This window comes from Chelonia mydas, chromosome 1, assembly GCF_015237465.2.
Source record: "Chelonia mydas isolate rCheMyd1 chromosome 1, rCheMyd1.pri.v2, whole genome shotgun sequence".
NCBI classification, from domain to species: domain Eukaryota; kingdom Metazoa; phylum Chordata; order Testudines; family Cheloniidae; genus Chelonia; species Chelonia mydas.
Window position 1 is genome coordinate 242,721,559 of NC_057849.1, and position 27,416 is coordinate 242,748,974.

The 27,416-nt window shown below is 41.8% G+C and overlaps 1 protein-coding gene across 1 annotated transcript in view; it reads right to left on the reverse strand.

The window, feature by feature from the left end:
- The window catches only part of PKP2 (plakophilin 2), a 53,981-nt gene extending 27,451 nt beyond the window's left edge, over positions 1 to 26,530 (reverse strand). The window contains exons 1-5 of the mRNA XM_007067330.4: positions 26,072 to 26,530; positions 17,916 to 18,028; positions 15,857 to 16,566; positions 8,314 to 8,452; positions 673 to 880 (exon numbers count right to left, since the gene is read on the reverse strand). Coding sequence (XP_007067392.2) covers positions 673 to 880; positions 8,314 to 8,452; positions 15,857 to 16,566; positions 17,916 to 18,028; positions 26,072 to 26,288 — 1,387 coding nt within the window. The 5' untranslated portion in view covers positions 26,289 to 26,530. The remainder of the gene's footprint in view (positions 1 to 672; positions 881 to 8,313; positions 8,453 to 15,856; positions 16,567 to 17,915; positions 18,029 to 26,071) is intronic.
- Positions 26,531 to 27,416: the final 886 nt, after the last annotated feature.

Below are 27,416 nucleotides of genomic sequence, written 5' to 3' on the forward strand. Positions count from 1 at the left end.
GTGAAAGAACACAGACAATTTTTTCCTTTGTGCATTAAAGAACATTAACATGGCTCCCTGTTTGCTTATTTTCTAGTTTGTACACAACTGTCATAGAGAAGTATCGGGGAAAGAGTTTGTCCATTGTCTGGGTGCTGTGGAGCCAACAGGCAGTGCTCACAGAGTGATCTTTTTCTCTGTGTGAAATGGTGACTTAAGTTCTCTCACAAACTGGAGTTAAGCTGTCAGGAGGTCAGGGCAGAGCTGCAGGGGGCCCAAAGCTGCTGCAGAGATACAGGGCGTCAGTGCCAGCGGCCCTCTGTCCCTAGTGGATTTCTCAGAGCAGCATGAGCCTGAAAGGTCCCCGAACTGTCTTCTCCGGAGTTATAGGCCACTGAGCCCCTCCAATGTAAGGAGTCAGAAGAAGATCAGAGAGGGGAAATTGCAGTTTCCTGGCCCCTATGTGGCTATTACTCCCTAGGAGAACAAACTGGCCTTGAATAAAGACTTCAGGGTTTGGTTGAGAACAGGAGCCCTAACTAGTTGACAATGTCCCTTTAAATCCTTGTTCCTCTCCTGGTTATGCTTGACTCATCAATCATCCAGCTAAATAAACAAACACATATATTACAGCAAGCCTGTGCACTATGTAGAACACTGCAAATTTGCATACAAATACTCTGCAAGTATTACCTGTTATCTGCTTTTTAGTTTCCACATCCTTGGTTTGTCTGAGTACATGGAGCAGGACTGGGATCCCGTTCTGCTCAGACACTTCTAGTTTGTTGTCATTGTCCTCATATACCAAGTTCCTCAAAGCTCCGCATGCCACACGCTGAACATCCTCATTCTGCGTTTTCAGAAGCTGTAGAAGCTTGGGAATGCCACCAAGTAAATAAACCTGGGGAAGGAAACCAAAGAGAAGTGTTTTCATTGTTTACGTACAGGGAAAAAAATGCCTTCTCAAATATAGCTTCTGTGCACTTTTTCATTTGCTTAGGTCTAACAATGGGCTGAATGATTTGAAGCTCTGATAGTTAACAGTTAGGGCTGTGAATCGGCCATGACTGTACCTAGAGCTGAGTGAATAACTGAGTTTTTAGTTCAGTGGCGGAACTGCAAAGTCTGGAAAAAAACTGGTTAGTTTTGAATGGAAAGTAATTTTTTTCAGGTTTTCCTATTGAAATGAAAAACCAAAATTTTTTTGTTTGCATCTAATGCCATTTCAAAATCAAATAGGTCATTTAGAAAATAAATGTCAAAACACTTTGTTTTGAAAATGTTTTGGGCTTTATAAAATTTCCCTCCCCTTTATTTTGTATCTAGCCTAAATTATTCATCAAATATGACCCAGATTCCTGAGTGATTTCAGTTACCCCAAAACTGCATTTTTCAAATGTGCTATTCACCTCCCCCGAATAGAAGAGTATGCCCAGCTCTAATTGTAAATTTTGTTATGGAACCCATTATCTTAGGGCCTCTGTATAAATCACAGTCAAAATCCACAGCTCAGGGCTGTAACATAGTTTAAAGGGTGGGGCTGGAATTAAAGAGAGCAAAGTTCTGTTCCCAGATACGCCACAGTCTTGTGCAACCTCAGATAAGTCATTTAACCTCTTTGTGCATCTATTTCTACATCTATAAAATGAGGATGATGATAATTCTGCACCTCTCAGGGTTGTCCTTAGATTTAATGGAATAATATTTGTAAAGTGCTTTGAGCTTCATGGATGGAAGATGCTACAGAAGTTCAAAATTATTATTTTCCTATGCTAGCCAGCCTGCTGGAAAGGCTGCAGCTTTCCTTCTTGTCCCCTGCTGCATGAGCTGAAGGCATAATAAATAACCCATGTTACTGATTAGGCACTTCTTAGCAGTAGCACACTATACAAGACTTCAATAAAAACACAAAACAAAGCCTCAGAGTACATACACCTATAAATTAAATAAATAAATCAGACAATTCTTAAGTCACTGCAGTACCTATAGAAGAAATCTCTCTTCAATCTCTTTTTAGAAGACCAGGTACTGAGGATCTCACCCAAAAAGAATGCAAAATAAAAAGAGCATTTTATACCACAGCAGCAGTAGGGAAATAAAATATTTTTCAGGGATTATATGCTGTGGCAACTCTCAGTATCCCCGTTATCCCAAGATGTGTTATAAATGAGTTTTGGCTTCTTTAGGAACAAGTTTCTTATTCAGTATGTCTTGCAGTCAAGCACAATTAGGAATGGTTTAATCCAATATCCCATAATGCAATCGGGTCTTTTGGACAAACTCATTCTTGTGTAGCAAGGGTTGTACGTACAAGACTTAGAAACGTGATATAACTATTATGGGTAGCATGGAGCCGTATGATAAAAAGAATTTAATCTAACTGGCAGCTGCTGAGATCAGGAAGAAATGATATGCAGCAAAGCCTCCTGTTATCTTCATGCCCTGGCAAAGTAACTCTGCATGCCTGCCTTTGCTTTGACTCAGCTGCCTAAAAGGTAAAGTTTCCTGCTAATACACTACTGACGTGGTTCCCTATGCTTTCAACACTCTGATTCTCACAGAGTGAACTAGAGAAATAGCCATCTCTCATGATAAGTGGAGCATAAACACTGAAGGCCTATTTGTTTCCTGCTACAAAACTGACACGTCCCTTTGACATTGGTTTCTTAGTTTTGTTGTTTTTCTTTAAACATTTTTACCTGCTTTCTTTTTGTAATTGTCAGTGACTCTATAGCTCATGAAAGCTACTGGCCTATTTATATCCACCAAACAACAGAAGGCCATGCTCTCAGATGAAGAAGGGGCCATAGGACCTAACAGATTACAGAGAACAAAGAATAAAAATATGGGGACAGGTGCAGGTGGAAGGGTTAAAACAAGGGAGCCCGAAAGGAACACCAAATAGAGAACCCCAGACAACATCCACTGCTTTAAGAAGGAATCCAAGGAGTCAGTGGACACCATCCAGAGGAACTCTGCCTGGATGCGTGAATGGACCAGGGAAAGGTAAAAGGCCCCACAGTCAAGCTGCCAGACCTGGGGGCTGAACTCTTTTGTTAACCCACACAAGTACAACACAAGCAGCAGCGATACAAGCTTCCTTAAGCTCTGGTCTGCTGGGACCGTCCTTCACAACCCCTTTGGAGACTCTCTGCGAAGACTGAAAATGAGGGTGCTAGTTATGCCGGTAGTTTTTAAAATGCAGACTTCGGTCCAGCAAGAAGTAGATTAAGACCACCAAAGAAGTGAACAAGGTTTGGTCTCTGCTAACCTAGATTTTATTTAGGGTTTCTGATTTTTGTTTTTAACTGATCAACACCCGCACTATCAAAAAAATCAAAAAATAAAATAAAAAAAAAATCAGTGTTTGTCTAATAAACACTGGAAATGGTAACTTGCAGCTAAGGCTTGTCTACACAGAGCAGTAATGCAGACTATAGGGGGTGTGATTTCTAAAGCTCACTAGTATATGCTGGTGCACACTGGTTCCTGAGTGTGCTTTGATATAGTGCTGTTTGAATTAGAACTACATTAAAAGCATAATCGACACATTACAAAGAGATTATTCTTCACAGTATATACCGGGTTCTGGTTTTTTGGGGTTTATTAATTTCATTTTTTTATTTATTTTTAGCAATTTGTGAGTTTTACGTAGATGTCCAAAAACTGGGTTGTTTTGAGGCTCTCTCTGGGTATAAACTGTAAAGAGTAATGTATACTTAATATTATATGTTATAATGTATATACAGTAGTATATACTGTAATGACTAATCTCTTTGTAATGTTCCCTAGTGCGCTTTAACATTGTTCTGTTTCAAAGAGTACAACGTTAAAGCACAGCAAGGAATGTTTAGGGCACAATGTTTAGGTGAGCGTCTATACAAGCCAATTAATGCACAACATGTTAGTGTGCTTGAGAAATCACACCCCTGTAGTCTGTATTACTGCTCTGTGAGGACAAGCCCTTAGATCCAAGTAACCATTTCTGGTGGTTTTTCCAGTGTTTATTAGATAAATACTGACATTTTTTTAAAATCAGGGGCATTTTATCAGTATTTATCAGTTAAAACCTAAAATCCGAAGCCCTAAGTATATACTAACATAATGTAATATGCATTATTTATTACCATATATACAAGGAGAAAGCCCAGAAACATGCTGATTTTTTCACATCTACATAAAACTCAAACTGCTAAAAATAAACCCAGAAAATGGAATGAATAAACTCAGAAAAACAGAAGCCTAAGTGTATTTGAGCTGAGACCTAAGTAGGAAAATGCTCTGTAGCATGTAACCAACACAGTAAGCCATATAATCCCTTCAACATCTGGCATTTAATGAAAGAAGTAATAATCCATCCATACATAAGATTAGTATACATAACAACATAACATGTTCCCAGAAAAAGACTACATTAAAATGGAGTTAAGGTTGAGAGTATATATCAGTAACTTAGGGTAGATTACACTACAAGGCTGTTGTAATTATCTCAAAACCAAGGAAACCCAGGAAATTCACACTTAGAGATTAAATTTAAAGGAAATCCAAACACGTTATGGTTTGGTAATGCACAGTTTAGGGCACCCAATCAACCTTAACTCTGCCCTGTACTGACACCATAAAAGGGGGAAAAGTCAAATGTGTCTTCAAAACTCATTTAATCTAAGCAGACACGAACAAGCAGTCACAAACACGAACAAGCTTTAAACATTATTGTATTGCTCTTGCATTGTTGTCATTTCAGAGCAGAATTAAGATTTCTGCAGAAAGAGAAACTTTCAGTTATGAAGAATAATGCGGGGAAATAATAAGTATTAATCTGGAAAAAATTCAATGTAGCTTATGAGTTTTAACTATATGAGAAGATTGAAGGGTCTGTGACAGGGCAGACTTAAGGTGGTCCAGGAATTTCCTTGTTTATTTTTCAATTTAAAAAATTCACACATGAACCCTAAACCAGAAATTCAAAGGGAATGTTGCCCTGTAATATTTCTAGTGATTTGAAGATCTAAAATATCAACCTTTTTTATATGTAGATAGTAATTTTAACTTTTATGACCAGATTCTTTGACACACTCTTGACTGCTTTGCCCCAATCTGGAGCAGCAAATAGCAGCCAAAGCATATGGGGCTAGTTAAACTAGGTTTACAGCTGCTTTATTTAGCCAGAGCAATGCAAACCAGCCAGAGTGTACACCCTGCTTCCCCCTCCCTCTGATCCTCCAAATGCCCCTGACTCTTCCACCCTCCCCCCGCACCACAAACCTCCACCCATCCAATTTCTCTCTCCCTCCTGCACCTTTGTGCATTATCCTGCACGTACATACCTGCTTACTTCTGCCTCCTGCACCCCTTACATTTATAGATTCATAGATACTAAGGTCAGAAGGGACCATTATGATCATCTAGTCTGACCTCCTGCACAACGCAGGCCACAGAATCTCACCCACCCACTCCTGCATGCACTTGCACTACTTTTCCCTCTCCTCCCAGCCTACCAGTTGAGTACATCAGGTGCAAAGGACAGCTTTTGAAAAGATGGTTAGGATTAATGGCAATTTTTTGCCATTATTTTCCATAACTGAAAGTTTGCCACAAAGAACTGCCCCTTACAAAATGGCTACCACCTCCCCTTGTTCTCAGTGGGACTGAGGACACAGCTGTCCTCGCGGAAAACTCCTATGGTGGCCCCCTATGCTGTGCGGCGGTAGAGACGCTCAGAACCATTGAGAACAATGAGAGAGAGAGAGACAAAGATCATAGAATCATAGAATATCAGGGTTGGAAGGGACCTCAGGAGGTCATCTAGTCCAACCCCCTGCTCAAAGCAGGACCGATGCCCAATTAAATCATCCCAGCCAGGGCTTAAAATGGCCACTAGTGGAGGTCAGCAGTAATGTCAGTCCAAGTGACACCAACTGGAGAAAGCAGCCATTTTGAACGAGGGAGGTTCTTCGTGGTATTCTCTGTAGGCCATTTTAACCTTTCAGCCTCTACTGCAGGAGAAACTTCCAGTTATAAAGAATAACAGGGAAAAATGATCCTTTGATCCTTATCATCCATCCATCCATCCATCTATTCAAAATATCCCAAAATTTTAACTTTATGGGACGCTTGAAGAGTTTGTGTTATTGTGTCACTGAGTTTTTTGGGGGAAATGAAAAAACAAGTTTGATACTAGATACTCGCTTTCTTTAAAGGACCCATTTTTAATTAGTTTTAATTCCTAAACAAATTAACAGATTTACTTGTAAATTCTCAGAAAATTCATTCTGTATTAATTGCAGTAATTTTGGGGAGGATACACTGTATTTCTCTTATAATAATAAAAAGGTTGATTCTCTGCTTTAAGTGCAAAACTCAACTCAGCCTTACCTATGGAGTTACTACAGACACCTCCACAGTTACACAAGATCATAGTAAAAAATAAAGCACTCAATAGCATCCAATATACCGTGAAAACTGATCACACAAAATACTCAGTAGCTGGGTTCCGGATGTCATAAAACATGGACTAGAAGGAATGGTGTGCATACAGTCTACATTCTCCCTGCCCCCCCCCCCCCCCCCCCCCAACTGTGGGACACTATATTCCTGAGACAGCTGCTGATCCAAGGACAGAAGAATTTGTTAGGGGAACATTCCACAGTTCACCATGATCAGCATTTTTACTGTATGACAAAAGTGGTTTCACAATCAACAGAGATAAAAATGCTTATATTGTAAGTTAATGCTTCTATTTAACACAGTTTTCTATGTAATTCAGCTTTTATGTAAAATAACCTAATAGGGCTCTTTAAAATAAAGAAATCTGTGTCACTTATCTATTTGCTATTCCAATGGTTACAAGTCTAGTAAGAGCGAAGAAACATTAATATACAAAGCAGACAAACCCAGCACATGTAATAGTCTACACAATGACTTCATAAGTTACATGCTGAGCAGTAACAAGAACTATGTATAACTACTCTTTCTACTTTGTATGTCTTGGGAGGGTGTACAAACACTTGGGTTATTTAGGAGGAAGGTGGGCTTTACCAGATTTTGTATTTTTTTCAGGCTTTCATTCCATTAAAAACAGCAAGACCTCCTCCCCAAATCTAGGCTTTCCTACACTATCAAGATTTGAGATCATCCGGTATAATTCTTACTACAATCCCTTGCTGAGGGTTTTGCCTTAATAAAGATTTGTTAGACCCATCTGCTGAGCAAGTGAATCTCAATCCAACACAAACACTACTCCTAAACCCCAAAAAGGTACTGTACAAATCTAGGTCTTAACTTTGCAGCTCAGGTCCATATCACCTCAACTATAAACAGAATACAGTCATAAAAGGCTTAGTTTTCAAACTTGGGTGATCAAACTTAGATGCCCAAATTTGTATTTAGACTGTTTTAGTCATCCAAGTACTGGTTTAGGTATCTAAAATGGACACTTAGTTACTAAATGTACATTTTGTCCAAGATCTTTTTTAACAATCATGTCTAAAGTGAGGCTTTTAAGTTCATATTTAGGTGCTCCTGGGAGCTGCTGGGTGCTCAATAGTTTTGAAAATGAAGCCACTATTTAGATGCCTTAATATGAATTTAGGAGCCTAACTCTGGGCACATATCTTTTAAAAAAATATTGGAATTAGTGGACCATAATTGATCATTTTCTTCTCAAATGAGGAATCACACTATTCACTTTACTATATATGTATATGTAATTTGCTGTGCTAGGTTCAGCAGGTTATGTGGGGTTTTTTTTTGGTTTTGTTTTTTAAATTATTATTTATATGCCCAATCCTCAGATATTGTAGTGCTAAATAACCGGGTAACTGATTTCTCAACTTAAATGAGAAAGACACTTAGATAATTTTGCTCTTTCACATTATCCCACAGTGTATACTCCTGTCCAAACACCACAGCACACTTTGATTTCCACTGGCACAGTGAAAGTACCCTATTTTCTTTCTACCTAGGTATTTATCAGGCTGTCAGCTCCACTGTAACCGAACATATATATTAATGAAATTGTCCCTCATTTTTAAAAAATGGAGAAGGGAGAAGAGAAACAGACAATACATATTAATTGTATGGTAAGCACAACTGCTTGTACATACTACATAGAGGGTCAGATTTTTTCCCAGTATAAACTGGAGCCACTCTATGGACTTCAATGATGCTGGAGTAAATTGCAGCAGCAGAGAGTCTGGCTTAGAATGTTATTTATTGTTTCCCATGATGCTTCTTAAACTGTCATTTTCTTTCAGTGGCAGACAACACAGTACAGTAAATGCAGAGCATTCCTTGCTCTACTAGCATGAAGTTGATATGAAAACAATTACTCACTTTCCTTCTGGCTTCTGCTTTCTGGAAGCACTCATGCTGTATAAAATTAACTGCAGCAAGGATCTTGGGTAACGAGGATGTCTTTTCAGTGTCCAGAGTGTTCACTGCAAGCTCCAGAGTCATCTCCCCTTCTGGACTCCTAAATATACAGCCATGGAAGTTATGGTGAATCAAGATGGCAGAATACCAGCATTCAGCCAGTGTTTTTTTACCAGTCAATTCATAACTATCAACACTCTTTAGTTATACTTAGACTATGATCCTCCTCCCAGTAACAGGAGAGTTGAGAAAGGTCATGGTATCCATAACTGCCTAACACATGCTTTGGAAAAAATCCCGACAAATGGAGTTGTTATAACATGAAGTGGGTCAGCACATGATAAATCCTGCCAGAATTATGCAACCACACCAGAAGTTCCCAAGTCCCCCTCCTTGTGAGGTGCAGAGCAATCTCCACTTCCACTGACCTTAGGAGGTGCATAGCACCATGAAGGATGGGCCCCATGGGAGGCCAAATTAGAAAGAGTGTTCATTTGTAACTGTCAGGGTTCTCTGATGTTTATTTTTCTCTGCAATACCTTTATGATGGCATACACTCACCATGTCCTTCCTTTCTCAGCTGCTCTGTGCATGGAACATCTGCTGCATTGGCCCTTGAGTTTTTTGGGGGGCTTGAAAATTGCTTTTGTTTCAGACAGACAAAATTATTTTCCACTCACTGAATGAAACATAAAATTGCCTCACTGGAGCATTCAAAAGTATGTTCCCATTTCCCCCCTAATTGCCAGCACCTTTGCCTGAATGATGACTACATCAGGCAAAATGTCAAAAGCTGGAAGGAGAAGTCACCAGGCCCATGTGTTGTCAATAAAATGTATCTACAGGGGATGTAAGCCAATAAAATGCATACATGTGCATGTGTAGAATTAGGACAGGTAAGGTACATCTCTCATTTCCTTTCACCCCCAGCACATTTCTCTACAATGTAAGCAGAGCTGGCCAGGAAACTGAATTTTAGTTCCATGAAAATTTTTGAGTTTTCAGAAAAGAAATTCATTTTGAATTGGGACAAAAAAAAAAAAAAAAAAAAATTTTCATGGAACTGAAATCCCGCAATAATTTATTTTGGCAACACCAAAGCATGGTGTTTCCAAAACAAAATATATTCCTGGAATCCCTGGTTGCTTAGCTGATGGTCTGCAGCTGAACCTAGGACTCAGGAAACCCTGGCTGCTCTTGACTGAAATTAACAAGAATCTCCTCAGATCTGCTTGTGCCCACCACTGAATAACATGGTGATACTGACCAGAATCTTGTTGTTAAGATAACAGTGGAAAGCCAGGTGCCATAGGAGCCTGGATGCCTAGAGATCACCAAACAGTGAGCTGCCCTGGAGCTGCAGACCCTGGAAGCTCTAGTGTTCCCTGCAGCCTGTGAGCTGAGTGAGGTGGCAGGAAAACAGGCAGGTTTCCAACGGAAAAATGTTGTGTCAGAGTTTTTCTGACCAACTCTAATTGTAAATTATAATCTATTGCTGCTGGAGGTTCATCAGAAGGCATAAGACGCGATGAGTATGGCTGCAAGAACAGCAAAGAGAAGGAAAACAACCGTGACATCATAAGAATGGCCATACTGGGTCAGACCAAAGGTCCATCCAGCCCAGTATCCTGTCTTCCGACAATGGCCAATGCCAGGTGCCCCAGAGGGAGTGAACCTAACAGGTAATGATCAAGTGATCTCTCTCCTGCCATCCATCTCCACCTTCTGACAAACAGAGGCTAGGGACACCATTCCTTGCCCATCCTGGCTAATAGCCATTAATGGACTTAACCTCCATGAATTTATCCAGTTCTCTTTTAAACCCTGTTATAATCCTAGCCTTCACAACCTCCTCAGGCAAGGAGTTCCACAGGATGACTGTGCGCTGAGTGAAGAAGAACTTCCTTTTTTTTGTTTTTAATCTGCTGCCCATTAATTTCATTTGGTGGCCCCTAGTTCTTATATTATGGGAACAAGTAAATAACTTTCCTTATTCACTTTCTCCACGCCACTTATGATTTTATAGACCTCTATCATATCCCCCCTTAGTCTCCTCTTTTCCAAGCTGAAAAGTCCTAGCTTCTTTAATCTCTCCTCTTATGGGACCCGTTCCAAACCCCTAATTATTTTAGTTGCCCTTTCTGAACCTTTTCTAATGCCAGTGTATCTTTTTTCAGATGAGGGGACCACATCTGTATGCGGTATTCAAGATGTGGGCGTACCATGGATTTATATAAGGGCAATCTCCATCTCATTCTCTATCTCTTCTTTAATGATTCCTAACATCCCATTTGCTTTTTTGACTGCTGCTGCACACTGCGTGGATGTCTTCAGAAAACTATCCACGATGACCCCAAGATCTTTCTCCTGCTTAGTTGTAGATAAATTAGCCCCCATCATATTGTATGTATAACTGGGGTTATTTTTTCCAATGTGCATTACTTTACACTTATCCACATTAAATTTATTTTTCCATTTTGTTGCCCAATCACTTAGTTTTGTGATTCATCCATATCACAAATGAAATACATTCTTATGTCCTGATGTCTCCACTATGTTTTCATTTATTATGAATCATGCAATCTCCTGTCTTCTCGTCTTCACTGAATTAGTGTTTTGAACTGATCTATTTAACGGACAGGTGCCAAGGAGTGCTCTTGTAGGACATAGACATCTGCTAGGAATATCCATAATACCTTTTAAAAGGATAGGACAAAAATGAAAGCTGAAGTGAAGGAGAAACTGGAGGAGGGTGTCAAATAGAAGGGAGAAATAGAAACAGACTTATGAGCAAAAATAATATCAACATGGGTTAGCTTCTCTTGTGCACCAAACTGTGCTTGGCGCCAATTACAGCACCCTGATTCTCATGACTGGCCCTGGCACCAGTGCAATTTAGTGCAGCTGCTGAGGTACTCTAAATTGCAACATTGGTGTAAGGATCTTACAATTGATCAAAATCATACATAATGAACTTGAACAGCACTGAACTGATAAAACTGAATCACATCCCTTTCTCTTACTCCCCTTAATGTGAGCCAGAAAAGTACACCCTTTCCCACTCTTTTTGCTATAAAAGCAGGCCTGATAGCAGGATATGTACATCAGGAACAGCTAATCCATGGCACTGAGATCAGTCAAGAAAGACAAGGTCATGTACTACCCAAAATGAATACATACAACTCCCACTGAAGTCAGTGTAATTCTGCAAGGTGATCTAGAGCAATATGTGGTTCACTGAAAATCTTTCTTCATGGCTGATATCTGCATTCACCTGTCATACCCCAAAGCCTCCATCCTGTTGTTGTGTACTGCAGTCCTTGCACTAGTATGCATCCGATGAAGTGAGCTGTAGCTCATGAAAGCTTATGCTCAAATAAATTGGTTAGTCTCTAAGGTGCCACAAGTACTCCTTTTCTTTTTGCGAATACAGACTAACACGGCTGTTACTCGGAAACCAGTCCTTGCACTAGTCATCATAGAGTAGCTGCGATACACCATTTTGTCTGATAATTTTAAGGTGGCACTCAGCACAAGTAGAATGATGACTCCAGAAGGAACTGCTCTCTAAACAGTTGCGTAACATCAAAGGGCAGCAGCACTCCAGGAATTCTCTAAACCTTTGATATGAGAATGGTTCTGGTGCATCATCCTATTGGCATGTCCAAAAGATAGGGCTAAGTGTCTCTATGCCCTGTGCTCTGAATTCACAGTGTTAGCTAAATATTCTGTAAATGTTTTAAAATGCTTATATTTTATATATAAAGAGTTTAATGATTTTATATCCTCTTGATTAATCTTTAAAGAGACCGGAGTAGGATTAAATCCTTAAGTTTTAAATAACTTCCTGCACACAGCTGTAAAATACAGTGTGTGCCTTATTATAAGGCTAACTGCTGAAATTTTCTAAGGCTTAATGCTGAAGTTTTTACTCACATCTTAGATTAAGAGATATTTGGGGAAGGGGATTGCTTACTCTGCATGAAATCTTGCCTCCACTGAAGTCAATGACAAAACTCCAGTAAACTTCCATGGACGCAGGATTTCATCCTCTGTGCCTTACATGAGTAATGCCCTGATCCTACTCTCATTTATTTAATTAGTGCAGAATCAGACCCCGAAGAGTCAATAAAGTACTACAGAATTGGACTCATAACATTTAATTATCCGGCATTTACTGGAAGAGAAAGACCTATCTGATTCTTCTTCATCTGTGGTGATTACTATTACAGAATAACGTTTGTAGGGCCAAATTTTGTTTTTGGTATCACTGATGTAAACCCAGAATAAATCAATTTATGCTCACAGTTTATTGCCTTGACTTTAGTGTAGTTACACTACTCAATTTACAATGGTGTACATGAGAGCACAATGTGTCTGGTATCTCTTATACCTAATTCTTCTTTATGTTGTGCAGTCTATAAGAGTAGATGGAGCATGTTAATATGGAATTGAATGAACTGTAAAAAATACTCTACTTAAATGTTATTCACATCTAGAGATTTTTTTTAATAAGGGCGAATTCGTAGAGTTTGTAATTACCATTTTTGTAGGTGCCTGAACATAACACACCTGCAGAACACGGGTATCTTATTATATACCAGCACCTGTAACAAATCTATTCTTAACTCACTATTTAAAGACAGTTTACATGATTATAATTTATTCTTTACTTTTTGTCTAAGATCAAGTGTACTATCAAATGATACATCTCTTTTCAGGGACTATATCTTGACTATTTGTCTTCCAATCTCTAACTAATATGACCCATCATATAGGTTCTTATACTTCGAGTAAATGCCATATCCTTATGGAAATTTAAGGCTAGATTTTCATAATATGGCTGTAATTCAAAATTGCAGTTTAGGGCATTTGAAAATCTAAACTTGGAGCATATAGGTATTTAGATACTCAAGTGACCTATAGGCTTCCCACAATTATTTGTGCCCATAATTTGCGGGTGCAAAAATATAGAGTACCACAAAAGCTAGGCTGAAAAAATTGGCTGTTAATGGCTACATTTTCAAAGAGGGCCTCAATCTGGCCACTAATTTTGCCTCTGTACTTGAACATGGTCACAATCAGTTATAGGCACAACAACAGAATACACACTTGCAGGTGTGAACAGCAATTTTGCCAACAAGCCTTACAGTCTGACATCTAAATTCTAGTATTTGTGCCCACAATTAATTGCAAACACAAATGTTATTCCAGCACAAAGCTAAAGGATTTTGTTTTGTTTTCAAATTGTGGCCCTTGAAGTGTTGTTACCTGTGGGAGATACAAGCCAAGTTGTTCGCTAACTGGATTTTGGCATTTACTTTTGGGCGCTGCCTTGAAAACTCACCCTCATGTTGTCTAATTGTGAATCGTTTCTGTATTTTGTTCTATGCTGCTCCTCTAATTTTATAAAAAAACCTTCTCTATAAAAATATACTGGTGTCTGGGTAAAGCACTCCTCTTTCCCTTGAATGAGTTTAGTTTGAAACAAATCCAGAGTTAGGTCATGATTCTGGAAAGCACTTAAGCACGTGTTTAACTTTTTAAATACATACTTAAGTAAGTGGGACTTAGGCATGTGTGTAAGTGCTTTCATGAATCAAGGCCTTAGTGGAGAAACAAATCCACTTAAATTACCATTCAACAGTTAATAGTAGCTTATACAGGAAAATATAATATGAGGGCCTGATGCGTTCTGCCTGTAGAATCCAAGATGTGGGCTTATGCAGTAGAAATTTCCTCTGGTGTTGGGAGCAAATGATATAAACACGTCCCCAGTCTGTGCACTGCTGGGGGACCTGGAGTCAACCGACACGGCTCACATAGTGAATAGAGTCAGCCTGAGAGAGCATGGGATCAGGGTACCCAGGAGATGCTCCGATTTACCGTATCTTCCGGGAAGTCTCAGACAGTGGCTGCTTCCCCCAGCAGGGCCTTTGAGGGAGGGCAGCAATGGGACTTGTGTCTGCCTTATCTCCAGGATAAATGTCTCTGCTGGAGCAGCTTGCCCAAGGGTGAATCAAATCCAGCATTTAACACAACTGAAAGTCATACAATGGAGAAGTGAACTGGCATGGATAAAATAAGAACTGGCCTAAATCTTGAGCTAAAACTTGAACCAACTCCTTCCTCCGCCCCTCCCCCCAAAACACACTTGTTCTGAGTTTTTTGTTTTTTAAAAAAGAGTGTGGCTAATTTTTATTCTGATTCTTTCATTTTCCTGTGTTTCTCTACTTCCTTGTTCTGACTAGGACCAGAAGTGCCATAACACCTCAAGGCAGACCATTCTCAGAACTGGCCAACTGGACACAGGAAGTAAGGAATACTCATGAGAGAGGCTCTTCCTGAGAGTTTTTTAGGACAATTTCGCTGACCAACCAAGGTTCAGATATTTCTTTTCAGGTACAAATAAAATCTGAACTTTTGCATGCATACCCCAACTGAAATGAACAGCAAAACGTTTTAAGTTTCAACCAGTCACTTCCTCATACCTAGTCAGAGGATACATACAGAAATTCAGTTGTCAGCACTGCCTGCTCCATAGCCTCAGTCAGCTTAATCCCTTAACCTTGCCTGCTTTAAAAGAGCATCAGAATCATATCAGGAATTCAGTATTTTTGTTTAAACAGGCTGTATTTTGACTGGAATCATTTTACTGTATGATAACTTGTCCTGACCTGACAACACACAGAACAATGCTCTACTCTGATACTGCAAACCTCAATGGTCTGGTACACTTAATTTCTCAGAAAACAGATGATGCTGTAGCTATCTGATCAGAAATGTTCAAGCCCCATAGCAAAACTCCACCAAATAGGATAGCAAACATAAAAAACAACAAAATACAAAAGCAAATAAAGCTTTGGAAAAAAAGGAATTTGAAGGCTACACGTTTGTGGGGAAAAAAGGAAATTCTCTAATTACACTGTTGGTGCTAGCAGAACAATTAACATTTAAATTACATGTACAATAAACCATGAAATAGGAATGTGAAGTATAGTAAACTGTGTAATATTCTTCTGGTTATTAAACCATCCAATCTATATAAGAACAGCCAAATGAACCAGAGCTGAAATGATCTGATATACCCAAGAGCACACGGCCTGTCAATATGTCATTGCAAGTTAGACTGTAAATTATTCAAGGCAAATAACATGTCTCCCTATATGTTTGACTAGGGACTAGCACAATGAGACCACAGTCATGAGGCTTTTGGGCACTACAGTATATATAGTTCACAATAATAGTAATAATAATAATTTTCCCTTCTTCCGTCCATTCATCCAAAATAAGAGTCCAAAAAGAAATCATAAAATGACTCTTCCACACTGAAATATTTTAGATTGAGTCGGCTGTTGAGCCACTGGCCAGAAATGCATCTATGCTTTGTGAACTGATGCACTAGGATCATTGCTTTTTTTTACTGGGAAACACGTGGGATACAAAATCCGCATGAAAATGTCCAGGTATCTGTGAACTGGAGGAGATTTAGAGTCGGACTTACCCTAGCTGAGATCCACTGGAGACTGCTTTCCCAGTGTGTAAGAGAACATTTTCTGATGATGCTGCCGCCAGAGCTGCAGTCATTGCCATCCTCTTCCCACCTGTTTCGGCAGTAGCACTGGTCCCTGCAGCTGGCTGGGGAGTTTCCCTCACGGACGGCGTGCTTCTGAAGGTACTTTGTTGCCAGCTGGACTTCAGAGACTGCCTGTTCTGAAATCCAGGTTGGTAAGCAACGGGTGCTCTGACTTGTCCCACAGCACTACCTGTAGTCAGGTAGTTCTCCTTCTCTAAGAGGTTGGTCATACTGCGACTGAATCCAGCTTGTGGGTATATAGATATATTTGGGCTGGTGGGGGCACTGTCAAAGACTGTGTCATTAAAACTTCCTCTATGGAACTGGGTTTGATAAATGTGCTCTCTGATTGCAGAATCATGATTACCATGACCAACAATCTCAGAGCGAGCATATCTTGGTGGGACAATAACATTGGATCTCCTGCTATCACCATGCCTTGGAGTGAATCCAACTTGGTTTCCCCTGTTGTAGCGGAAATCATTGTATACATATGCCAGCTTCTCAGGACCTTTCTGAGGAGAAACTTCTAATCTCTTCAGAGGCTGCCTTTGGTACCTTTCTTCCATGGTCTTGTATGAATTATATTGTGTGGCTGTATTCCCCCAGCCATTTCTGTAAGTGATTGGTAAGCTCACCTGTACAAAAGCAGCAAAAAAAGGGACAAAAGTCACCAGAAGAACAGAGCTTTTTTTGTTTTCTTAACTATTATTTTATAATTTGGGTGGATAAAATGTTTTGCCAGTTGCTAGTAGAATAGTACAATAAAACGTGAACTTCAATCAAAGATGCAGATGACAATGGGTTTTATTGCACTTCTTCATTAACCTCCCATTGAAACGAGGAGGGAGTGCATTCTAGTGCTTAGGAGCCCTGGGCTAGGAGTCAAGACTCCTGCGTTTTAGTCCCTGCTCTGCCACCATCTTGAAGTGTTATCCTGGGCAAGTCACTAAATTGAGAGATATTCAAAAGGGCCTCTACATTCTGGGTCATCTCCATTTTTAGGTGTTCAACTTGACACACCCAGAGCTTGATTTTCAAAGACACTGAACACCAACATCTCAAGCTGAAGTTAAACCCTCAGACAGATGAAAGAGGCTATGTCAGTGAAGAGCATTAACAATGATATTCTAGTCAGGTTTGTACATGCAGTCAGCTTATCTGACCTTGCACTGGAGCAGTGATGAACAGCTTTTCTGGCACCAATGGTCATATTGGCAACTTGTCATAATCCCTAAACCACACCTTATTTACATACATGTGCATTAAAAAGTTACTGTGAATTATGAATTTAGGGTGGAGGCCATAGCATCTAGGGGCCAGACTGCAAACTCCTTACTCTTACTGGTGAGGAGCTCGCTCCTCACAGGGATAGTCTCAAAAATGGGAATGCTCACCAGTGGAAGGAAGGGGTGCACAATCTAGCTGTAGGATTGGGTCAGGCTCATGGGGTTGGTTGCATTTGTTATTGAAGAGAGATACGTATTTAAGGGCAATGGAAGGAACTGCAAGGGGGAAAAGAATGTTTCATTTCAAGAGTCACAGTCCCACACTGTGGTATAGGGAAGCTGAAAGCCATTGTCCCATGCCATCCACTCTCCCTGGTTCTTCCATTTCTACCATCAAAACCATGATATCTCCCTGAGGTTCCTGTGTTACCTCCAGTTTCTTCCCTCAGTGCTCCCTCCTTTCTAGAGATGATACTATTCATTCTGTAATGTGGAGTGGGTGACATGCTGCCCGCAGCTCCCATTGGCCGGGAATGGCGAACCGTGGCCACTGGGAGCTGTGCAAATGTAAACAAACAGTCTGGTGGCCCGCCAGCGGATTGCCTGCATGCCACAGCTTGCTCACCACTGGTTTAAAGAGATTACAGTGTGAACATTTAACATGATAGAAAAAAAACTGAGCCACTGTTTGTGGCAGCAAACAAAGTCATAAATTTGCAATTCTACATATTTTCAGTTATTTCCTACATTTTCCTCACCTGGAGAGAGGGATAATGTGTGACTCCATGTGCAAGTCTTGAAACAAAAGAATTATCAACGGTGTCCTGGTTATAAACATGTTCTGGAACACTGGTGGCCCGATGGAGACCTCCTGTAATTGAAACAAGACTAACGTAAGTACAATCTTATTTTATAACAAATTATTTTATAACAAAAGGACAATATATGTCCAGCCTAAACCTTGTGGAGCCAAGAAACCCAGCAGGTCTCAATATAATCACACCCCAGCTAGTCAGAGTCCGTTAGTGGTCATGATCTTCTCATGTTGCTCTGGTTTTTCACCTCATGAATCTCTGTTTCCCACTCTGTCTCAGAGTGGGTGAAAGTGTCCCCTACAGGTAACCTTCGGAGTTCTGGGTTCCTGCTTTCTTCCTTCTCCTATTTCATATTCAAACATTCATGAAACACAGAAGCACTTAGATTTCTACCATACTGTATCAGCCCTTCACGGAATCACAGATGCTCAAGATGGACTGAATGATCTGGATGACTATCTCCCTGCCAATGGAGGAGTCATCTCTACAGTATACTTCCTAATGTTTTATACTTTACATTTGTCCAGGCTGGAACAGTTGCACAATTTCTCATAGTTTAAGAAAAACAAAAAGCCTTTATTGTTTAGGAAGAAGTAGCAAAGAATTTAACAGGAAAAAATATGAATGGAAGCCTTCAGCAAATGTTCCTTCTACTTAATGCCTCTCTCTACTACAATAATTTTAAAAGGGAATGATTTTCTTTGTTTTTAAATGTGAGACTGAGTATGATCCAACTTCTACTGAAACATCTACTCAAACTAGAAGAGAGAAAGTCAGCTAAATGCAAGGGAGAAAAATCCCATTAAGACCTTGTCAAGGTTCCTTCCCCATTCTAAACTCTAGGGTACAGATGTGGGGACCTGCATGAAAAACCCCCTAAGCTTATTTTTACCAGCTTAGGTTAAAACTTCCCCAAGGTACAAACTATTTTACCTTTTGTCCCCAGACTTATTGCTGCAACCACCAAGCGTCTAACAAATATAACAGGGAAAGAGCCCACTTGGAAATGTCTTTCCCCCCCAAAATCCCCCCAAGCCCTACACCCTCTTTCCTGGGGAAGGCTTGACAAAAAATCCTCACCAATTTGCAAAGATGAACACAGACCCAAACCCTTGGATCTTAAGAACAATGAAAAATCAATCAGGTACTTAAAAGAAGAATTTTAATGAAAGAAAAAGTAAAAATCACCTCTGTAAAATCAGGATGATAAATACCTTACAGGGCAATCAGATTCAAAACATAGAGAATCCCTCTAGGCAACACCTTAAGTTACAAAAAGACACAAAAACAAGAATATACATTCAATTCAGTACAACTTATTTTATCAGCCATTTAAACAAAACAGAATCTAACGCATATCTAACTAGATTGCTTATTAACCCTTTACAGGAGTTCTGACCTGTATTCTTGCTCTGGTCCTGGCAAAAGACAACACAGACAGAGAGAACCCTTTGTCCCCCCCCCCCCCCCCCCCGCCCCTTACAGCTTTGAAAGTATCTTGTCTCCTCGTTGCTCATTTTGGTCAGGTGCCAGCAAGGTTGTCTTAGCTTCTTAACCCTTTACAGGTGAAAGGGTTTTTCCTCCGGCCAGGAGGGATTTAAAGGTGTTTACCCTTCCCTTTATATTTATGACAGACCTATACAAATGAAGAAACGTAAGGGAGACATAAAAGGGAACCTAATCCATAACTAGCCTACACCCAAAACTGTCCTCCAAAACCTCAGAAGATTTATAGGTCTATTACTCATAAAATTGAACGTGACTTCTTCAGTGAAAGTAATTATATAGTCAGGGCCCTTTTTGATAAGCTATGGTGCCAGATTCACCCATCAATAAAATTGTTAATAACGTAAAGGAGTGTGGACTTTTGTCAATCACTAAAGGAATGGAAATGCCAGATACGGAGTTAAGTAGCCAGTAAAGACACATCAAAGAGATCCAGATTGGTGAAAAGGAGAAACAAAAATGATACAACCGCATTTGCTCCAGCCCCTCAGACAGAGACAAACACCTACAAGATCTCTATCAAGCATTCTTACAACTACAATACCCACCTGCTGAAGTGAAGAAACAGACTGACAGAGCCAGAAGAGTACCCAGAAGTCATCTACTACAGGACAGGCCCAACAAAGAAAATAACAGAACGCCACTAGCCGTCACCTTCAGCCCCCAACTAAAACCCCTCCAACGCATCATCAAGGATCTACAACCTATCCTGAAGAACGACCCCTCACTCTCACAGATCTTGGGAGACAGGCCAGTCCTTGCTTACGGACAGCCCCCCAGCCTGAAGCAAATACTCACCAGCAACCACACACCACACAATAGAACCACTAACACAGGAACCTATCCTTGCAACAAAGCCCGTTGCCAACTGTGTCCACATATCTATTCAGGGGACACCATCACAGGGCCTAATCACATCAGCCACACTATCAGAGGCTCGTTCACCTACACATCTACCAATGTGATATATGCTATCATGTGCCAGCAATGCCCCTCTGCCCTGTACATTGGTCAAACTGGACAGTCTCTATGTAAAAGAATAAATGGACACAAATCAGACGTCAAGAATTATAACATTCAAAAACCAGTTGGAGAACACTTCAATCTCTTTGGTCACTCGATTATAGACCTAAAAGTGGCAATTCTTCAACAAAAAAACTTCAAAAACAGACTCTAACGAGTCTGCTGAATTGGAATTAATTTGCAAACTGGATACAATTAACTTAGGCTTGATGGGAGTGGATGGGTCATTACACAAAGTAAAACTATTTCCCCATGTTTATTCCACCCTCCACCCCACAATGTTCCTCAGACATTCTTGTCAACTGCTGGAAATGGCCCACCTTGATTATCACTACAAAAGGTTTCCCCTCCCCCCTCCTGCTGGTAACATCTCACCTCAAGTGATCACTCTTGTTACAGTGTGTATGGTAATACCCATTGTTTCATGTTCTCTGTGTATATAAATTTCCCCACTGTATTTTCCACTGAATGCATCCGATGAAGTGAGCTGTAGCTCACGAAAGCTTACGCTCAAATAAATTTATTAGTCTCTAAGGTGCCACAAGTACTCCTTTTCTTTTTTTGAGAAATATAATGGGTTCTAATTTCTTGAAGAGCACATGAAATTGCCACTACTGTTAAATTACACATGTGAACTGAAGGGAGGAATTCCAGACCCATTATTGCATAACATTTTTGATACTGCTATCTCTCTCTGTGATTATAAACTCTCTGCCACTTGGTCTCACTGCAAAACAGAATCTGTTATTTATTTAGACAATCAAAATTTTCATTTGACTCCTTTAGTGCTCAATTTTATTTCTTTCTGACCAAACTTTTAACTTAGAAAGTGACAGCAACTGGTTCAACAGTAGCTGGAACTAATGCCACTTAGTATCTTATATTTAATAATAATATAATAATTTGACAATGGAGATTGTTTATTGGTATTTATCACTGACCAGGTGTTTTTCTTTTAAAATAGAACTGAAACAGCACTTAATTTTAATCGTATAGCAACTGGAGCAATTCTCATTTGAAGACTAACTATAAATTTTTTCAAGGAATAAAAATGCACATATTTCAAGATGGATTTGAACTTGTAACAAACAAGCAAAAAAGAAGCAGAAAAACACCCACAACAACAAAATACTTTCAGGCTTCTTTATGCATTATGAAACAGCAAAAAAGGGCACAAACCCAATCTGTTTCTCTTTGTAGGTCACAGTTAAGGCTGAGCTGGAACAATTAGATTGATGCCTTTTATAGAAAATATACTGTTTGATGCTATACTCCTTGCACACCCAAAACTTCCAGTTCAGTCAATGAAAACTATTAGGGCACAGGGACAATAGGATTGGGCCCTTAGTGCAGTATGTACCATTGATTCCTCTTGACACATGCAGAAACAAGTGCTTATGTGTTTGCCTAACTTTAAGTGTGTGAAAGCTGGCTACATTGTCGGGCTCAATGGGTAGTGATCAACGGCTCGATGTCTAGTTGGCAGCCGGTATCAAGCGGAGTGCCCCAGGGGTATGTCCTGTGGCCAGTTTTGTTCAACATCTTTATTAATGATCTAAGAAAGGGGGAGAGGTAGATAGGCTGAAGGGGAGGGATAGGGTCCAGAGTGACCTAGACAAATTGGAGGATTGGGCCAAAAGAAATCTGATGAGGTTCAACAAGGACAAGTGCAGACTCCTGCACTTAGGATGGAAGAATCCCATGCATTGCTATAGGCTGGGGACTGACCAGCTAAGCAGAAGTTCTGCAAAAAAGGACCTGGGGATTACAGTGGATGAGAAGCTGGATATGAGTCAACAATGTGCCCTTGTTGCCAAAAAGGCTAACGGCATATTGGGCTGCATTAGTAGGAGCATTGCCAGCAGATCAAGGGAAGTGATTATTCCCCTCCATTCAGCTCTGGTGAGGCCACATCTGGAGTACTGCGTCCCGTTTTGGGCCCCCCACTACAGAAAGGATGTGGACGAACTGGAGAGAGTCCAGCAGAGGGCAACGAAAATAATCAGGGGGCTGGAGCACATGACTTACGAGGAGAGGCTGAGGGAACTGGGCTTGTTTAGTCTGCAGAAGAGTTGGTGGGGGGGGGGGGGGGGGGATTTGATAGCAGCCTTCAACTACCTGAAGAGGGGTTCCAAAGAGGATGGAGCTCGGCTGTTCTCAGTGGTAGCAGATGACAGAACAAGGAGCAATGGTCTCAAGTTGCAGTGCAGGAGGTCTTGGTTGGATATTAGAAAACACTATTTCACTAGGAGTGTGGTGAACACTGGAATGGGTTACCTAGGGAGGTGGTGCAATCTCCATCCTTAGAGGTTTTTAAGGCCCAGCTTGACAAAGCCCTGGCTGGGATGATTTAATTGGTGTTGATCCTGCTTTGAGCAGGGTAATGGACTAGATGACCTCCTGAGGTCTCTTCCAACCCTAATCTTCTATGATTCTATGAATAGTCCAGTTATGTGTATGCTTAAGTGGCTTGCTGAACTGGGTCTGCAATGCTTACCAATAGGGCATTTATATCAGAGGGGACTGGGCATTCTCCTTTTGAAGTGCATGAGAGTTTTCCCATTGACTTTAAGGGGTGCAGGATTAGGCATTTGGTGCATATTTAGCCAGTGGTGTTAAAGCAAAGTTTGAAAGGCTTTATAATTCAGGAAGATGGGTGGTTTTTCCATCTAAAATAGTAGCAAATCTCTGTGGAGGGGGCTTGCCTAAGTATAAAAATTAATATGAAGCAAATCCAGTTGTCTTGGGTCTTTCTGTGTTTTGAGTCGGAAATAACCCAAAGAAGTGTGATAAATTGAGCAGATAAGAAAGAACAACAGTGGTTAAAGTCCTTAGTGGCAATAATTAGTGCACATATCACAGGTATTTTATATATAGGCTTCTTGTTTCTGAAGCCTATTTAAAAAAAAAATATTGGCATTTCAAAAATGCAAAATGTCTGAAATACTTGAATTTTAGATAAACAAAGCAAATACATCCCCCCCCCCCAATATCCCAAATCCACCAGAATTGCAAACAGAGGAATTAGAGAAAGTAGTAGGTCTGGAGGTCCCTTTCACAGTGTTTTGGGTGTGTTGACATTTGCATTGTCCTAACCCACCTCATTTGTCAGCTTCAGTTTAAAGAAGCTTTTTTCCAAGTCTCAACTCTATTGTCAGCCATAAAATAAAGTAAAATAAAAATGCATTTCAACAGAACAAATGGCAATTGTTAAAATCTTTGGAAGCTTCTTTTATACTCAAGCTCAGAATTTACATATAAACTGTGTTCTGTCTAGAGCTACTGAGCACTTGGTTGTGAAACCAAGGGTACGTGATTTTGATGGATGTCTTGCAAAGTTTTTTAACGAAGGTACAGTTGTGACTGCATCCGATTCATTTTTAGTGAATTTTTTTGAGCTGGAAGCCACCAATAGCACTAGATCAGATTTTTTTTTTTTGCTGGGGACAAGACAGCTGGATGAATTATATTTATCCATAAGGGGTACTTTCTCTCATATTTTTATGAAAACAAAAAGATGATAGCTTCAGTACTTAAAACTCAGCTTAAGACTCTTCACATCAATGGAGCATCAGACTATAATAAAGAGTGAGTCAATATTTCTCATCTTTTTACTTAAAAAAACAGGATTAAAGCTTTCATGATTGATCCTTATACCCTCAGCTTTGGGATGCCTCTGTTTTAAAATAAAATCATATTTCCAACACCAATTAATACAAATATAAGGCCATATTATAAGAAAAGCTGAAGGCACCCAGCTCTCAGCATTTTAGAGGATCCGGTTCTTAGGCCCTGGATCCATGTGGTGTGTAAAGGGTGTGGCTGCATGAATCCAACCCATAGGTCAGAGACTCCTAAAGGTGGGGATTGATACCCTTTTATTTAACTATAAAGCACTACGCACACCAATGCATAGTGTAAATAATAATCTTCTATGGCAGGGATCGGCAACCTTTGACATATGGCCCATCAGGAAAATCCGCTGGTGGACTAGGGCGATTTGTTTACCGGCAGCATCTGCAGGTTCGTCCGATGGCAGCTCCCACTGGCCACGGTTCACCATTCCAGGCCAATGCAGGCTGCAGGAAGCAGTGCAGGCCGAGGGATGTGCTGGCCGCCGCTTCTCGCAGCCCCCATTGGCCTGGAATGGCAAACCACAGCCAGTGGGAGCTGAGATCGGCCAAACCTGTGGACACTTCAGGTAAACAAACCGTCCCGGCCCGCCATTGGATTTCCCTGACGGGCTGCGGGCCAAAGACTGCCAATCCCTGTTCTATGGTATTATCGTTTCCATGTCTCCTAATCACTCCTTTCCCATGTGTATTTTATTATGCCTCTCCTTTGTTTACTTTTTGTTTGCAGCCTGAAGGCAGGCAAGACATTATTTTCTTTATTCTTTCCATTTTCTTTAGCAAATGGGGACAGTTAGAAAAAATAGTTATTAAGAGAGGATTAAAACAAACACACTGGAATGGTTACAGGATGGCAAGGGAAGAGACAGAGCAGGGATAGCTCAGTGGTTTGAGCATTGGCCTGCTAAACCCACGGTTGTGAGTTCAATCCTTGAGGGGGGCCATTTGGGGCAAAAATTGGGGATTTGCCCTGCTTTGAGCAGGGGGTTGAACTAGATGACTTCCTGAGGTCCCTTCCAACCCTGATATTCTATGATTCCACACCTGATAAACCAGGAATTCAATGGAGTTATACTACTGTGAAAATACTGTAGCAAGAGAGGAAAATCAGGGCTAATTTATTTAATTAGAAAGGAAAGAGAGAGAGAGCATTAAAGAAAAAAGAAGAGACACAACTATGATCTTATGGTAAATATTGTAAGAGGCAGGAAAGGCCCATTAGATCACCTCAAGGCCATTTCCCCGAGGACCATTGCAGTTTACAAACACTAAGATAGAGAACATAACCGATACTGAGCTTAATCAAAAGGCCCATGATCTTCAAAAGCACTGATAGAGCATAAATCCCCTTGACTTTCAAATCAGTACTGCGCTCCTAAATCGTTTAGGTACTCCTGGTTACATTTATATAGCGACAATTTCAACTGGAGACATGACACACAGTTGAAAGAAGCCAGAAAAATGGAGAACCTCACAGCTGGTCTTAGCATAACAGCCGATAAGGGGGAAGACAGGCAGAATGGTTTGAACGGGGGGGGGAAGAGATTTGTAAGGGAAACATTTGACTCCTGGAGGTGACTGATTCAAACTTTTCTGTAGGCAAGATGGGAATACAGAGAGCCATGGAATATCAGTGTCATCTTCAGGAGGAGCCTTCCTACAGGATAAGGCTGCCTTGTGAGAGAACCGTAAAGAAGAAAGCAAAATGTACCAGAGACTATTGGTATTGTTGTATTAATCTTGGTAAGGAGGAGGGAGGAAGAATCAAAAGAGCAAGGAGAATGAGGAAGAAAAGAAGGGGGGGGGGGGGGAAGAAGTGGTGAGGAAAGCAAAAAGACTGAGAAGGGAGAAAGGGAGTTGGGGGAAGAAGAGGAAAGAATGGAGAGAAGGGGAGAGTCAGAACGGGGGGAGGAATCGGGTCCTGCTTGGGGCACTCACCATTTGACAGGGAGCCTCTACTTTTCCTGGCCAGCGTTTGCTGGACCTGCTGCTGGATGCGGAGACTTTTCTCCTCCCCGGCGCGGTTGCCCACGAGCTTCAGCCTGGCCTCGGAGGGCAAAGCCAGGGTGGAACTGTCCAGCTCCTGCATGGTCTGGTGGCCCAGGACGGTGCGGATGTAGCTGTGCTCGACGGCGGAGGAGCCCGGGGTGCCCATGGTGCAGCTGGGGGAAGAAGCTCCAGCGGAGGCGGCGGTGGAGCCTGCTCCCGACGGTCCCTGGCTGAGCAGCCGCCGCCGCCGCCCAACTCCAGCGCCCAGGGCAGGAGGTTACGGGGCTGGGAAGCCAGGGGATCTGCCACGCCCTCCCCCCAGCGCAGGTAGCAGCTGGCTGCCAGCAGCCGGCCGCCGCGCTCCCTGCTCCTCCCCCTGCCTGGCGACGGCAGCAGGGAGGAGCGCACCCGCCCCTTCGCCCCGGGGGCAGGGCTGCTGGACTTCCCGGGCGTGGGCGCGGGCGCGCCCCCCTCCGATCCCGCACGCCCAGCCGGCCTCGCCCTGCGTTTGCTCAGCGGCAGCTCGGCGTGCCAGGAAGCGCCCGGGTGTGCGGATCAGTGACCGCTTTGCTGCAGCGCCCGCAGGGGTAGGACACCAGGCGGGGCGGGCTGAGCCTCTGGCGGGGAGTCCGCAGGCTCAGCCAGGCCGGGGGCGCGTTGTAACAAGCGCTGTATAGCAGGGGAGGGGAAAGAGCAACTTTGCCATGAGTTTTGGTCGGGGCAGAAAGGAGAATTCCCCCCCCAAGCGTGTAGGTAACTAGGGTGGCCAACTTTCCGACCCCTGCCCCGCCCTCTCTGAGGCCGTGCCCCAGCTCACTCCATCTCCCCTCCCCTGTCGCTTGCTCTCCCCCACCCTCGCTCATTGTCCCCGGGGCTGGGCAAGGGGTTGGGGTGCAGGAGGGAGTTTGCACTCTACGGTGGGGGTGCAGGCTCTGGCATGGGGCCAGAAATGAGGGGTTCAGGGTGCAGGTGGCTCTGGGCTGAGGCAGGAGGTTGGGGTGCAAGAGGGGGTTCAGGCTCTAGGAGGTAGTTTGCTTGCAGGATGGGGAACAGGAATACAGGATTGGGGTACAGGAGGGAGTGCGGGCTCCAGGGTACAGCTCAGGGCTGAGGCAGGAGGTTGAAGGAGGTCGTTTGGGGTGCAGCCTCTGGGTGGCGCTTATCTCAGGCGGCTCCTGGAAGCAGCCAGCATTTCTCTTTGGCTCCTAGGCAGAGGCTTGGCCAAGTGGCTCTGTGCACTGCCCCAGTCCGCAGGCAGAAAGAAAAGGAGTACTAGTGGCACCTTAGAGACTAA